Below are 15,571 nucleotides of genomic sequence, written 5' to 3' on the forward strand. Positions count from 1 at the left end.
TTTGCCTACCTCATTCCGCATTGCTACTCAAACCACTCCTCAGTAAGGACTTTTGGGGCACGTTGTTAATGATGAAGGCAGAACACCGAACTTGCTGATAGAAAGGGAGTTGTTAAGCTCAGGTTCTTTCCAGGAGGCTGTGCCCAGGGCAATTAGCACCTCGCAAAAGAGCCCAGAACTCCCCTTGCTTTACTCACCAGTCAGCTGCTGAGCCACTAAGCGTGTGGATCATGCATCAGCCAAAGAAGATGGCAGTAAACAGATTTAGTCAGTTTAGGCTGTTTTATTAAACACAGACAATCAAAACAAACCCAGCCCTACCAGCAATACACCAGCTCCTCATTTATGCAAGACTCCTTTCCCCAGCACTGGGAGAACAAAAAGGCTGAAGTGTAAATGAGATCAGTGTGGTGAGTGTTACACATATGAATATTTATCAAGGAAGACCGGAGAGGGGCCAATTCGCCGACCTCCTGCAACAACAGGAGCTCTGTCATCGACAAGTGGGAGGGAAAGGGTAGGTGAAGAGGCTGGTCCATGCCTTTGTGCGGGCAGGGGTACACGAGATGCTGGCGAAGGTCTAAGCTTGTGTGTGAGGATAACTGTAGGAGCCATTGGTCAGGAAAGACACTGAGAGGATCCTGGGTTTTGGGACAAAAGCTCAGTACAACAAAGATATGAAGCAAGCATACAATGTCCCTTCCAGTCATGCAATCAGCTCGCAAGCTGCACTGTAGGGAACAAAACTCTAAAAATTAACACGAAGTTGTTACCATTCCTTAGGCATACCAAGTGTTCATAATAAATCTTTTTCCTGAAGAAAAAAGCAATGTTAAATCAAACTACAAAGACCATCAAGCATGAGATTTACAGCAATCTAACTGGGTTATGGGTTCATTTCTTAAACAGTTGAATTAGGGCAGCTTCTGGGTATGGATATATCAAGTGTGCTGACCCCCTCAGTGCTGCAGGGACTTAGGGTATGAGCAGCAATGGAGAGATCGCGCTGGTTATGGTTTTAATGTGTATTTCAAAGTCACTTCCAAAAAAGAAGATGAGATAGTAGTTGAGTATTCCAGCCACAGACATGAGAAACAGGAACAAGATGATGCGCTTTCCAAACAAGTAACCGGGAGTGCTGAGGAAACAAAAATGGGGTAAAGCAATTCGTTAAAGTGCGTCATCTCACATGACAACTCTCTGACTTTGGACTCTGCTGTTGGGACCAGCTGAAAGACCGCAGAGGCTGAGACAGAGGGGTCAAATTTCTGTTCTGTCTTGCAAAAATATCATTTTCAGGATCCATTTGGGTCTGGATTTGGCCTCCTGTTCTCAGCGTAGGCTGCTGCTTACAAAAGTCTCTATTCAGAGAGACTTGGATGTATTCTCAGGCATCAAAGGCTGTGGGACAACTTTATTCCACATGTGCATAATAGGTTTTATTAATATAAAATGACAATTTTGTGGAAATAGTGGCACAAACATGCAAATGTATGTTTGCAGAGGCTGTGAGCAGAAGCTACAGCCCCCCTGATCCTAGTGTGATTGCATCTCCAATGTCTTCCACAGCTACTCCTATTCATCCAAAAAAGAGGGGCTTTCCTGTGCTACCCAATGCCAGCAGCTGTTGTAGGCAGCACCACAAGTCAGCAGCTGTGTCTGTGGAAGTGGCAGTATCCAGCTGTGCTGCTGCCACATTCTGGGTTTTGTAAAATGGCTCCACAAGTCCTTACCTCTGAGTCCTCTCCCCGAGGTAGCCCACAAAGTACTTCTGCCTCACAAACAAGTACATCAGGCCAGCAAAGGCAGCAGGAGCTGGGTAAAGGGTAAAACAAGGCGTTACAAACACCGGCTCAGATCTCACTGTATCTACTGTTCTCATCTGCTGCCTGGGCTGGACTGGGAAATGGGAATCTGCAGTCTTGAGTTGTGGGACAAGCATTGGAACTGGGTTGGAGACCTCTGCATGGGAAACAGAGCACTTGTCTTGCCCTTGCTCCAGCTTTTCTGAAGATTTTGTGGGTGTCATCCTGCCCACAACTGTGCCCACTGTAGACCACACACTTATCACCTTGATTCCAGTACCTAAAAAGAGCCTACAAGAAATCTGGAGAGTGACTTTTTACAAGGGCATGAAGTGATAGGACAAGGGGGAACGGTGTTAATCTGAAAGAAGGCAGGTTTAGATTATATATAAGGAAGAAGTTCTTCACTATGAGTGTGATGAGGCACTGGCACAGGTTTCTCAGAGAGGTTGTGGATGCCTCATCCTTGGAAGTGTTCAAGGCCAGGCTGGATAGGGCTTTGAGCAACCTGGTCTAGTGGAATGTGTCCCTACCCCTGGCAAGGGAGCTGGAACGAGATGATCTTTAAGATCTTTTCCAACTCAAACTATTCAATGATTCTGTGAAACGCAGTGTGGGTTACACCAGGCTCAGGAAAGAGGGTGCCAACTCAGGTGCTATCCTCACCAGAAATAAAAGGCAACTGATAGATGCATTTCACTAGGAGCAGGTGGAGGACTATTCTATGGCCCAATACTCATTTCTGAGCTCATAAAAAGGGCTTTCCCCATAATTCTACCTTTCTCCACAACTGCAGGTAAAAGCCCCTCTTCTCCTGGCCAGGAAACCTTTTTCTTTTCCAGAAAGAATAGTCATGGACCCCAGACAAGTACTCAGCCTTAGGTAAACTCACATTATATTGAAGGGAACCATATTTAGAAATGCAGGCAAAGATTCCTGAGCTGCCCTCAGCAGTGAGGAGGGCTGGCAGTTCTGGCAATTTAATGAAATGAGCCCATTTCGAGTCCCAAAAGTGAATATTGTGGCATCCAGCAACCAAGTACTAAATCCTTTGTCCCAAACAAAGGGAACTCATCCATAATGCTGGTGGGGGAAGTGTCCCTGGCCTGGAATACCTTGAATCACATCTGAGAACACAAATCTCTTGGCATAAGCCATGCCATGAGTGTGCTGCTACTCAAACAGCAGGACAGGAGGGTGAGACATGTTCCCCTGCTACTGGAGGGTTGGTCCCTGGAAGTGTAACTTCTGAAGCACTTCACTATCTCTTCTTGAAAGCAGTGCAAGGTTGAAAGGACATACAAAATAGCCCTCAGTGTTACCTTGGCTGCAGAGAAGGCCAGCACACCAAAGCACAGCGAGAAACGTAGGGTACGCATGTCCGCAGTTCTGGCTAGAATGGAATTTATAGGAAAGGAATCAGAACAGGGAAACAGAAACAAAATCAATGTGTTTCACGAGCAGAGAATGGCGTGGTATGAATTTAGGCTGCACTAATGCCATTGGGGGCAGTCTTTTACCCCAGAGCAGTGGGATGCCCCTGACCTACCAGGAGCTGGCTGGTGTATTTGTGTCTGAATGTGGTGGCTTCCCTGTTTCCTCTCATAGATAATGGATGCCTTTGTCCTGCCTGATGATGAAAACAAACCATCTCATGCACATGTCTGGCACCTATGAAAGCCACTTTCTCTCTAAGCTGTTTGGTCATAGCATATGTATAAGAAATGTTGTGTGCTTTATTGGCTTAAAATCCTTGTCATTGAGTCATATTAGTCAAGCTACTGAATGAAACCTACAAAAATAGAATTGCACCACAGATAAGAGTGTCCCACAGACTTAACACATGTCTTTGCAGGGGAACAGGAATACTTTCCAGCTGCCTCCTTCAGCTGGGAATGCTTTCTGAGCAGGAAGCACTCTGCCCTTGACAGAGGTTGCACACCTGTGAAGGGCAGCACTTGGACATTTCATCCAATTTCAAGCTTGTTGACAGTACTTCAGAGGTAATAAAAATATTTTATGTTCTTTTCTGATTTAGAATTAATTTTTCCTCTGGACTCTCTGAAGAGATCTCAAAGACAAGAGGTGTGAAGGTATACTAGAATGGGTTGACCAAGGAGGTGATAGATGCCCCATCCTTGGAAACATTCAGAAACATTCAAGTTCAGGTGGGACAGAACTCTAAACAACCATCAGTTGAAGATATTCCTGCTTATTGAAGGGTTGGACTAGATGAGCTTTAAATGTCCCTTCCAACCCAAAGTATTCTATGATTCTATGTGGTAGAGAAGTGGAGAAGTGGAGATCTGTGTGCCAAGGGAAGTGCCAGGAACCAAAAGGTTTATACAAGCTTTGCCACCTACCTGCTCCTCAGCAAGCTGGTGTCTCTCTGTTGGCTCTTTCCTTTTGAACCACAGTGCCCTTGGGACTCTGGCTGTGCTTGTCACACTTCCAGCACAGAAGGGTGAACTGGTTCCCAAATGAAGGGGCATGGTACTCGTAATGGCTGCAAGACCTATATAGATGCAGCACATGGAGTCCAGAAGGGTGCTGGGTTCACCCAGCAAACATATTGGAGAACCACGAGTCTGAACACTGTCACAACATGCACAGCAAAGGATTATGTACAAAGCCTTCACCTGAGGGCATTTGAAACCCATCTCTGCCCGCCCCCCCCCACTCTGCCCTCATTGCTCCTCGGGTTTTGTCTACTCACTTGGCAGTGTAGACGCGGTCGAAGCAGGATGATCCCTGCCGCTGGAACCCCTTGCTGTTGCAGTGTTTGCTTTCATGCTCCAGTTTGTAAGCAAAAAAAGCTGTTAAAAAACCACAAAGCATTCAATCAGATATAATTTGGAGGTACTGTAGAAGCTGGGATTTGTGGGCTTATCTCTGTTCTCATGAGCATCCAGGCTGGATAGACGGCAGAAGAAAACACGGGTGCATGGAGGGGTGAGATGTGGCCAGCAAGCTTGCTCTGTCACCCAGAGGTTAATCAAACCCACTGTGCAAGAGTGCCGTGCAACGCAACTTCAGGCATCTCCACATGCCCATATGTGACTGGTAGTAGGCTCTCTCACCTTTGTGCCCTGCTTCATTCCCACATTGCACTTCCAGCAGCCTGCACCTCTTCTGCAGGAGCACTGCCCTGACCTGGTCCTTTGAGCCCCCAGTGGGAAAAGAGCTTTCCAGTCAGAGCTGCCAGCACCAAATCTTCCTTTCCAACAGAGCAGGGAGACAAGCAAGTCTATTTTCTTTTAGTGAAACCCATCTGCCAAACCACGGGTATCCTGCAGGGCTGGTTCTTTTCCCAGAAAAGCCCATTGAAAACCTTGTCCTGATAGCTGATCTGTATATGTCCATCTTGTGTGCATCCTCCTTTTAAGCAACAGCATTTTGTCAGAGTGTTAGCTGCTGCACAAATGCAGCGCCTCAGGATAATGTATCCTGTGCTTGACAAACACGTTTTATCTGATGACACCAAACCAGAGATCGTCAATCATGTGTCTAAATACACCAGAGAAACCCTGGCAGGCTACAAGCTGCAAACATTGTGTTATCCTGCACTCCATCTCAGTGCATCCAAATCACTCTATGGCTTAGAATATTAGTCAAATATACACATAAAAGATAACCCATCAGGAATACATTATTATAACAATAGAAGTGTAAATAGATAAACTGCAGGGTTTCATCCCTGCAATCTGAAGAGCTGCCCCTTTTTTCCCCCCTCACTGGTGCTGTAAATAGGTCTTTTGTACTTCCATTTTCTTCACTAAAAGCTACTGAGTTTTTCACTTTCCAATATTGTGTGATTCCCTGGGTACATACAGCCCTTCCCCAGAAAAACCCACAGTGCTTTAAACCAGCATCCCTACACTGAGCCAGGCTGCAGACCCCACTGCCTCCAGCATGGTGCACTGGCCACTCCTGGAGGACCCAGGACAGATACCATCCGGTGTCACAGCCACCAAGAGTTCCCAGCACCTCCATCCACCCACCAGCCCAGCCTTTGGCAAGAAGCTATTAACCTGCCTACAGTGACTAAGAGGACCTAAAATTGAAGAGGACTAAGTTGATCAGCATTTTTTTGTCCAGAGCAGAGCTGCAGCGATGGGAAACTACTTTTTGCAGGTCTGGGACTGTATGGGCTCACTTGTAGCACACATCCTCCTTTCCTTTTATCATGTGCGTGAAATCACTAGAAGATACCACAGCTTCCAAACAAGCCAAATAAGCTATTTATCTCTCTCTCCTCTGCTGTAGGTGCTGCCACTTCCCAAATGTCAGCATGCTGCCACAGAGAGGCTTCACGATGCCCAGAGGTAACAGGGTGGTTTCACAAGCCAGCATGAGATGAGTGAACGGAGCAAAACCGGAACAGAGAGGTTTAATTCAGCTTAGCTGTTCCAGGAGATGATGCCCTTAGGCTCCAGGGCTGCACAGACTGTCCAGAGCCTGAACTGTGGCAGTCCCACTCTGGTCAGTTTAATGTGCAAGAGTTCAGTGTAAGCCTGGTTGTCCGTGCCAACAGAAATCATGAGCTGAAGATCCAACCTAGCCAGTGCTGGCAAAAGTGCCCCTTCTTTCTCTCAACTTCACTTTGCTTCCTCTGTCCCAATCTCCTCAGCAATGACCACTGATTTTTATCCTGAAAGTTGCTGGATTGCAACATCTCTCTGACAAAAGGACAAAACTTAGAGCTGCATGTGTGACTCAGTGGTATCTGGCCACACGAGTCATTCTGTAGTATATGGAGATTTCCAGCACGAACATCACGTAAACGTAAATGGACATCGGACAGGGGCAGCACCACCTCCATCTTTAGGAATAACAGCATTCACTGAAGATGTTCTCTAATCCTGCACCAGATGCAGAAAAGCATATAATCACAAATTTATGTGATACTGACTTCGTGTACTTAGAGACAGTCAAGTGGATGCCCAGGTGCTTTGCTGAATGAGACCCATAACAGGAGCTCAGTATAACCGACAGGCCTTGACAAACATTTCTACTGCCTTAATTATTGTGTTCCTTGCAAGACTTCGTATCAGGTCTGGTCTTTCTAGACAGAAAGCCTGGGAAGAGGAAATCAGATGATGTAAGGCCTGAAATCATGGTTTAGGGCTGTCTGACTCACATGCTTGGCACACTGAGTCTTCTGCCAAGTGTCCTTCTTCCCCTTTGTAGCAGTTGGGTCAACAATCTCACACACAGATTTCCATGAGATAAAAGTGCATGTCAGAATGGAAAGCTGACAAGTTTCAAGTGAGAAGAAGAAGCCTTATATACAAAGTCATGTGATTAAACAGCAAGAAGTGTATATTTGACACATTTTCTTAGTTATAGTATGTGTTCTGATCTCAGCATGCCATATTCTGGTGATGTCACACACTGTGCATTTACCCGAAAACAACATTGGGTTAAATGATGTGGTATTTAGTGCCTATGTTGAAACTAAACCAGTCTGCATCTCCTTTTTTTTTTTTTTTTTTTTTGTTCTCTAGCAGCTGGGCTCCCACCACTTCCCCTCTCTGCAGCAGCCCAAGAATAGCCCATTTCCTAGGACTGAATGTGGGACCGAATGTGGAGTTTGTGCTCAGTGGGAATCTCCCACTCATAACAAGAAGCCTTCACTAAAGATTTCTGGAATTTGCATCAGCCCCCCCATCCCACTGCTGACTCTCCTTGAATTTGGGCAAACTCAGTGCAGCTGGGACAAAACTCATTCCTTTCTTTGTATTCTGGCCAGAATTTCCTGCTAAAATGATTAAGTATTTGTAGAAGATGATGATCACATTAAAATCAAATTTGCACAGGAGAGAAACTTGATTTATTTAAAAAATCCCAAAGAATAGTAGTGATTATAGGAAGTCTGAATAAGTGCTAGAAAAGGAAACTTCACCATCACAGGAAATTTGCAGTGTTCTTGGGAGGACAGTTAATTGATATTACTTATACTGTAGGACTTGGAGATGCAGGAAAGCAGGAGAGCTATCTGCCCACAAATAACCCACACAGACTCCTCTGATGAGGCAGTGAAGTTCTCTCCCCTTCACCCAGCTCCATGCAAAGGTCTGACCCATTGCACCCCCCTGGGGACTCAGTCCCTGCCCACGGCAGCAGCTGCATGACAGTAGCCCTGGCTGACCACAGTAGAGACCTAGGCCAGGAAAAGAGGTCTCAGTCACCAATTCAAAATGCATATTGCCACAGGGTATCCTAGCATATTAGTCCTTTCACTAGCTGATATATGTATAACAAACTCACTCTAGAATATCACAGAGTAGGATCATGCAACTGCCAGGATACTGCCACAATGGCATGAAAAATGCTATGCTTCGAAGACCATTTCTGAAGCCAAAGCCATGCCTAAGCACTAATCATACATGCACTTATAAGCAGAGTTTATCTATCCAAAGATCAGCTCGGTATACATCATCCGGAACTTTCCTCAGCTCCCTTTCAGACCTTAAATAAATGCTTATTTTTGTCTTACCGTTCTGGACAACACTTAGCAAGGTAACAATGGCAAGCAGGACAATGCTTCCCAGGGTCTCCTGGTCCATTTTGTGAGTGGGATGTCAGGGTGGATGGTGCAGCCTCGGTGGTAGCTCAGCTCTACAAGCACAGAAGGAGGAAGTGAAGGTCTTATCTTGAATCATGAAACACTTCCTATGGCTTCACAGGAGAGTGGCAGCACCCTGAGCTCTGGTGCACGTCAGACCAACAAGTGCAGGCTCGCTCACTCATCGTATACAAATGAAGCCCAGAGAAACAAGAGATTATATGTCTGTGATCTAAGAAGATATACAATGTGGAAAAGTATCTATTGCCCTTCCTACACAAGAGCAAAATAGCAACCTTGATATCTGAAATATGTTTGAACATTTGGCTACCTGTGTGGAACAGCAGAAGGTTGGAATAAACCAGCCAGGCTATCACAGCATGATGAGCAAGAGTCTGACCACCCCATGAATAGCTGGGAGGAGAAATAATGTAGGTGAGTCTCAGTAACACTGTTGCTCTCAGGGAGGTGCCCTCCCTGGTTGCATCTCCATCAGCCTCACCAGTGAGGAGACTCCAGTTCTCCAAGTCACAAGCAAAAGCTCCTGATCCACCTGGCATATTAGATGGCAGTACATTAATGTTGTGAGCATTGCAGGTGAGCACAAAAATACATCTTTCATCACCAGGCGTGGATCCAATGTCCTTCCCTCTACAAATAACTCCCTGGAAGTCAGTGACAGCTACGAGCACTTGGTATTTTACAGGCCCAGACTTCACAGTTGTACCCCAGTTTTAGTACTTGAAGCCCAATATGACTGAATACAATTGCTGCAGCGTGTTCACGGCTTGACTCTGACCCCCTGATGAAGATGGTAGAGAAGCACAGACTGTGGTGTTGAAAGTGTGGTGGGTTAACCTTGGCTGAACACTGGGTGCCCACCAAAGTCACTCTATCTCTCCTCTCCTCAGTGGGGCAGGGGAGAGAAAATATAACAAAAAGCTCATGGGTTGAAATAAGAACAGGGAGAGATCATTCCCCTGTTACTGTCATGGGCAAAACAGACTCAACTTGGGGAAATTTATTGAATTTATTGCCAATGAAATAAGAGTAGGATAATGAGAAGTAAAACTATATCTTTGAATGCCTTCACTCCCACCTGCCTTCTCCCCATGTTTAACTTAATGTGCAATTTCTCTCCCTCCTTCCCCAGCAGCACAGGTAAATGAGGAACAGGGCTTACAGTCAGCTCATCACACATTGTCTCTGCCACACCTTCCTCTTCAGAGGCAAGACTCCTCACACTCTTCCACTGCTCCAGCATGTGGTCCCCCCCACAGGAGACAGTCCTCCATGAACTAATCTAACAAGAATCCTTTCCAGGGGCTGCAGTTCTTCATGAACTTCTCCAGCATGGGTCTCCCATGGGGTCACAGCAAACCTGCCAGCAAACCTGCTCCATTGTGGGCTCCTCTCTCCACAGGGCCACAGGTCCTGCCAGGATCCTGCTTCAGTTCGGGCTTCCCATGGAGTCACAGCCTCCTTTGGGCATCCACCTGCTCTGGCACCTTGAGCATCTCCTCCCACTCCTTCTCCACTGACCTTGGTGTCTGCAGAGCTGTTGCTCTCACATAGTCTCGCTCCTCCCTCCAGCTGCAATTTTCTTCTGTGCAATGACTTTTCCCCTTCTTAAATCTTATCCCAGAGGTGCTACCATTATTGCTGATGGACTTGGCTTTGACCAGTGGTGAGTCTGCTTGGAGCCAACTGGCATTAGCTCTGTTGGACATAGGGGAAGCTTCTGACAGATTCTCACAGAAGCCACCCCTGTAGCCCTCCACTACCAACACCTTGCCAAGCAAACTAAATACAGTCAGCTGCAGAAACTTCCACAGTTTCTGTCAGAATGCTGGAAAGCATCCTCATCCAAAACGCACATCACTTGATGACCCTAACTACTCTGTTCCCTTTTGCCCATATTCTGATTGAGAAGAGTCTCATGAAAAAATGCTTACCTTTAGTAGGAATTTAACACTAATAAAAAGTAATATTTCCACTGGACTTAGCCCTGTACAACTTTTGCCCCATCTCTCTGTCTGTCTCTACTCCACCCTGTGCTACTCAAGAGGTCTGAGTGCTGCCTAGTATCCGCAGACAGCTGGTTACCTCTCTTTGGATGGGACACAGCCAGGTAGGAGTTCCCAGCAGGAGCCAAGCTGCAAAATCCATCTTGTTCAATGGGGATACATTTACTTACAATGGTGCTTTTATCCAGTCTCTGTATCATGTAAATTTATAATCTGTACTATTAGATATGGAAAACTCTCAGGTACTTTGAGTACAAGCAAATACACAGAAATTAACTGGTTGACAGGTAGGTGATTAACACTGTGATCTGTGACCTACTGTTATCCCAATAGGAAAAGGCTGTCTTTTTGGGACACCTTCCCTACAGTCTACACAGACATGACTGTGTGAGAAGCAAGGCCATAATGATAATCTATGTTTAGATTTGGCCTGTGATATTTTCTTCAGATTTTTAACTCTTGGCAAATTTACTTTAGGAAAAAACCCAAATCCAAGAACAAAAAAAGAAATACAATAGGTCTTTGAGAATGCTTTTATTCAGGATTAAGTTCTCTTTTCCCCCAGAAAATTATCTTTTCTTATTGAACATCAAAGTTTATATTTGTGGTCTACTGAGCACTGGATTGTAGCTGGTATTTAGGGATGATATTTAATGCTAAGCATCTACTAATTTTCTGAGAAGAAAAACCCATCAACTAAAGAGTTTATGGAATTAAGTCAAAAGAGGAATATTGTCTAAGCAGAGATCAATGTTATGACTGTAAAGAAAGGAGTGGGGTGGGGGGAAGGTGTCATGGTGGGAGGAGGGAGCTGCAAACAGAAGAGGGTGAAGGGCATAGCACAGGTCCTCAGGGCATCTGTGACAGGACATCTCCCAGTCATCCTTCCACAGCAGGCACTGAGCTTTCTCTTTCTTCTGCCTGTTTTAATGCTGGTGCAAACCTACCAGGCAGCTTGCAGCTTGCTTTTGATTTACAAGTGGTAGTACAAGCACAGGAGCCTGCTCCAACTTGCCAAGAAAACACACATGCTTCCCCACTATCAAAGACTTCCCAAAGGTGGCTTCTATTCAGCAGAAGTGTCATGTAAAAGGGGGTAGGAATCATGCTGCTGAGCTTTGAAGTTGCCATAATGCCAAAAAACACACAACATATCATGTATTTATGCCAGCAGCCTTTCCAGCTGGCTGACCCAAATTCCCAGCCCTCACCCTGTGGGATGGCCAGGTAGCAAGAGCTGAGCTGTCCACTGGCACCTCTTGGCATCACAGGATGCTTTGACATTTTGGCGCTTGGCATTCATGGCACTTTGCTGGAAATGCAGCCTGTTACCTCCTCTCGCCAAGGTGTGCTCCAAAGCCATCCTGTGTGTATGCATGGAGGAAAACAGGATTTCACAGTCCTTCCTGCAATAAGAAAACCTATGACATCAATTCCAGGGCTTGCTAAGGTGATTTCTATGTGTGCAGGGAAAAAAAAAAAATCTTTGCCAACAAGAAAGTGTTTGGTATGGCTGCCTTAAAATATGAACTGCAAGGGTTTGGTTTTGTTGGGTTTTTTGTTTTTTTGGTTTTTTTTAAAGAGCAACACCACTCTGAGGGCTCTGCTTGAGGAAAAGCTAAGGAAATCAAGATGGTATGAGAGATGTCAAAGAAGTCCTGTCCCTTTACCATGTCAAGTCTGTTGTATAGTCAGGCAGAGCAGAAACCCCTTGTGGGGAGGAATTTTACTTTTTCATACCCCTTAGCACTGGAATAGCTGCAGGATAGAAGGAGATTCTGGCAACTTTATTCCAATTTGGGGAATTGCCTTGGCAAGGGAGAGCTAAGATGGGGCTAAAATGACTCTGCAAACAGCTTCTGCACGTTAAATTGTTCCTTCTCCCTGAGACTTTAATATACACACAGGATCACTGTCTGGTTCAAGCAAAGCTGACACCACTGAAAACCCTGTCCAGCTGGGAAAAAGATCAGTGCAAACCCCTCCATCTTATTTCAGTTGGCCATTTGAAATAGGGGATTTTCTCAAGTAGGCAAAAATAAAAACGGGGGAGGGGGGAGGGATACGCACCTTGGGGAACAGTACCTGCACCCTCTATATCCCCCAGCTGTGGGCAGACCTCTTCAGGCACAGGTAATTCTGTGCTTCAGCAGCTGCTGTCAGACCCCAGCCCTTTTGCTTGCTGCATTGCTGTTTGACATCCACATCGTCCTGTCTGAGGAAGATAACCTTGACACAGCAAGCCATGAAGCTCACGAAAATGTGCAAAGCCAGCGAGCTTTTCCAGTTGCGCTGTGAGGCTTCCAGCACATTAATCTCCTCCTCTGAAACCTTGAACAGCCAGTCAAAATAATCCTTTTGTAGAATTGCTTTCATAGTGAAGAGGAAAGGACTGGGAACACAGATCTATAAATATCTTTTGGGTTGTTCATCTCTCCTCTCCTCTCATGCACTCTGATCAGCACTCAGCTGCAAGGACTCTAATGAAAGTGTTTCTCTGGACAAAATAAAACTGCTCATATGAAACTCCTCTGTATAAATGCCAGGTGATACACAGCCATCATGCTTTATCATAAATGCAACAGGACACAAAGCCCCTCAGACTGGCTGGTTAATATTAGCACTGTGCTTTGCAAACTTAAAGTTTGCACCACAGCACCATTAAATATAGTACATACACACACGTGACCTGCTGTCACTTAGTCTTCTTCAGCATCGCATCCTTGCTGAAGCCTGACAAAACTCCAACAGAGCGCATGAACAGAGCTGGAAATGTGAAGTGCAACATGAAGAAAGGGGCAATGCTGCAGTTTTTAAAATGCTGTCTTCATTGTGCACAGCTGAGAAAACAAGAGTGTGGGAGCAGCCAGAGCACCACCTCGGAAACTCCTCCTCTATATTTTCCAGGCTTTTTCCTTTCACTTGCTGTCTTCATACTCGATTTGTACAAATTCAGCTCGAAACACAGAGCTGGAAGACAGAGCCTGTAGTCCCTCTGGGCCCTCTGGCACAGCCTCCTCCTCCTCACCCTCTGTGTCTCATTGTTGTGGTTTAACCCCAGTCAGCAACTCAGCCCCATGCAGCCACTTGCTCACTCCCCACCACAGGGATGGGGGAAGAGAATCAGAAGCGTAAAAGTGAGACAAAGGAAAGCAAAAGCCATGCATGCAAGCAAAGCAAAACCAGGAATTCATTCACTGTTTCCCACAGGCAGGCAGGCGTTCAGCCATTTCCAGGAAAGCCAGCCTCTATCATGCATAATGGTAATTTAGGAAGACAAACGCCGTCACTCCAAATATTCCCCCCTTCCTTCTTCTTCCCCCAGCTTTATATGCTGAGCATGACGCCACATGGTATGGCATAACCCTTTGATCAGCTGGGGTCAGGTGTCCCTGCTGTGTCCTCTCCTAACTTCTTGCGCAGTCCCAACCCACTTTTTGGCAGGGTGATGTGAGAGGCAGAAAAGGCCCCAAGTCTGTGTAAGCACTGCTCAGCAGTAACTAAAACATCCCTTTGTCATCAACATTGTTTCCAGCACAAATCCAAAACACAGCCCCATATCAGCTACTGTGAAGAAAACTAGCTCTGCCCAAACCCAGCACATTCACACCCTGCTCTTGTCTTCCTGTTTGCATGAGTGCTGCACTGCTGACTGACATCCCTGTGGCTGCGCTTCACGCCTGGGGTCCCCTTCCTCAGTGCTCCTGCCTCACCAGTGAGTCCCGTGCAGTGGGGGGGCTGTGCACCAGGCTCGTCTTCCCCAGTGCAGGTGGTTGGGTTTGTTTATCTTTATTAAATCTCAGTGGGTTGAGCCTGGAGAGTTGCTGCAATGTAGCGAGACCAGTTTGAATCCGAGCCCCTCAAACAGGATGCTGGAAAGCCACCTCCAACATGGGCACAGCTGTGGGTTTGGTATTTTCTCTGCTAGCAAGAGACTGAATTGAGCAGAGGCAGGACAGGCCCTTCTGAGGCCTCTAAGGCAAAGCCCCCTGATTTTCCAGGAAGCTATGAATTAGTGGGATTTGAACAGTGCCCAATGAGTGGCAAAAACACTTCACATGGACGTTGTCTCTGCTGTCTTTCCCTCCCTTGCTCCCAAGAAGCAGCTTCTTAGCAGCCATTGTGATACCAGACAGCCCTGACAACCACCCCCCCATACAGGATGAAATTCACAGAATCACAGAAGGGCTAAGGTTGGAAAGAATTTCTGGTCCACTGCTTGCTCAAGCAGGGCCACCTAGAACAGGCTGTCCAGGATCATGTCCAGTGAGGTTTTAAATATCTTCAAGGAAGAAGGCTCCACAACCTTTCTGGACAACCTGTGCCTGTGCTTTATCACGGTCACAGTGAAAAAGGGTTCCCTGATGTCCAGAGGGAATCTCCTGTGTGTCAGTTTGTACTCATTGCTTCTGTCCTGTGACTGGGTACCACTGAGAACAGCCTGACTGCATCCTCTTTGCACTCTCCCTTATAAATGCTGATGAGATCCCCCTGAGCCTTCTCTTCTCCAGGCTGAACAGTCCCAGTTTCTTCATAGGAGAGATGCGCCAGTCCCTTAATCATCTTTGTAGCCCTCTGCTGTACTCTCCAGTATGTCCCTGTCTCCCATGTACTGAGGAGGTCAGAACTGGGCACAATACTACAGATGTGGCCTCACCAGTGGAGAGGGGCACGATCACCTCTCTCCACCTGCTGGTAATGCTTTGTCTCATGTGTTCCAGGGTACCATTTGTCTTCTTGGACACAAAGGCCTATTGCTGGCTCATGTTCAACCTGATGTCCATCAGGAGTCCCAAATTTCTTTCTGTCAAGTTGATTTCCAGCTGGGTGCCCCTAGCATGTACTGGAGCATGTGTTTTGGGTTTTTTTTTGTCCACGGCTCCAGGACTTTGCAATTCTCCTTGTTGAGATTCATTAGGTACCTGTCAGCCTATTCCTCCAACCTGTTCAAGGTCCCTCTGGATAGCAGTATCACTCTCTGGTCTATCAGCCATTGCTCTGAGTTTGGTGCTGTCTGCAAACTTGTTGAGGTTACACTTTGCCCCATCATCCAGATCATTAATGGAATGTTGAGCAGTATTGATCTTTGAGGTACACTGCTAGTTACTGGCCTCTAACTAGATCATCCCACTGGTCACCACCCTCTGTTCAGCCACTTTTCAATCCACCTC

The 15,571-nt window shown here is 46.3% G+C and overlaps 1 protein-coding gene across 1 annotated transcript; it reads right to left on the minus strand.

Annotated features, from left to right (window-relative positions):
- Positions 1-272: 272 nt before the first annotated feature.
- Positions 273-8,504, minus strand: ALOX5AP (arachidonate 5-lipoxygenase activating protein). The gene is made up of 5 exons (XM_051779070.1): positions 8,305-8,504; positions 4,522-4,621; positions 3,128-3,198; positions 1,734-1,815; positions 273-1,138 (listed from the first exon to the last, which is right to left on the minus strand). Exons 1-5 carry the CDS (start codon positions 8,372-8,374, stop codon positions 976-978), a joined length of 486 nt encoding a protein of 161 aa, XP_051635030.1. The 5' UTR covers positions 8,375-8,504; the 3' UTR covers positions 273-975.
- Between the last annotated feature and the right edge of the window lie 7,067 nt (positions 8,505-15,571).

The sequence above is a fragment of the Manacus candei genome, unplaced genomic scaffold (assembly GCF_025592945.1).
Source record: "Manacus candei isolate 608988 ecotype Guabito, Panama unplaced genomic scaffold, ASM2559294v1 h1tg000014l, whole genome shotgun sequence".
NCBI lineage: Eukaryota > Metazoa > Chordata > Aves > Passeriformes > Pipridae > Manacus > Manacus candei.

Coding starts and splice junctions, on each gene's coding strand:
- ALOX5AP (XM_051779070.1), bottom strand. CDS start 8,374: ATGGACCAGGAGACCCTGGGAAGCATTGTCCTGCTTGCCATTGTTACC. Junction 1,816..3,127: donor TGGCCTTCTCTGCAGCCAAG/GTAACACTGAGG, acceptor CCCTTTACCCAG/CTCCTGCTGCCTTTGCTGGC. Junction 1,139..1,733: donor CTCGGGGAGAGGACTCAGAG/GTAAGGACTTGT, acceptor TTGTTTCCTCAG/CACTCCCGGTTACTTGTTTG.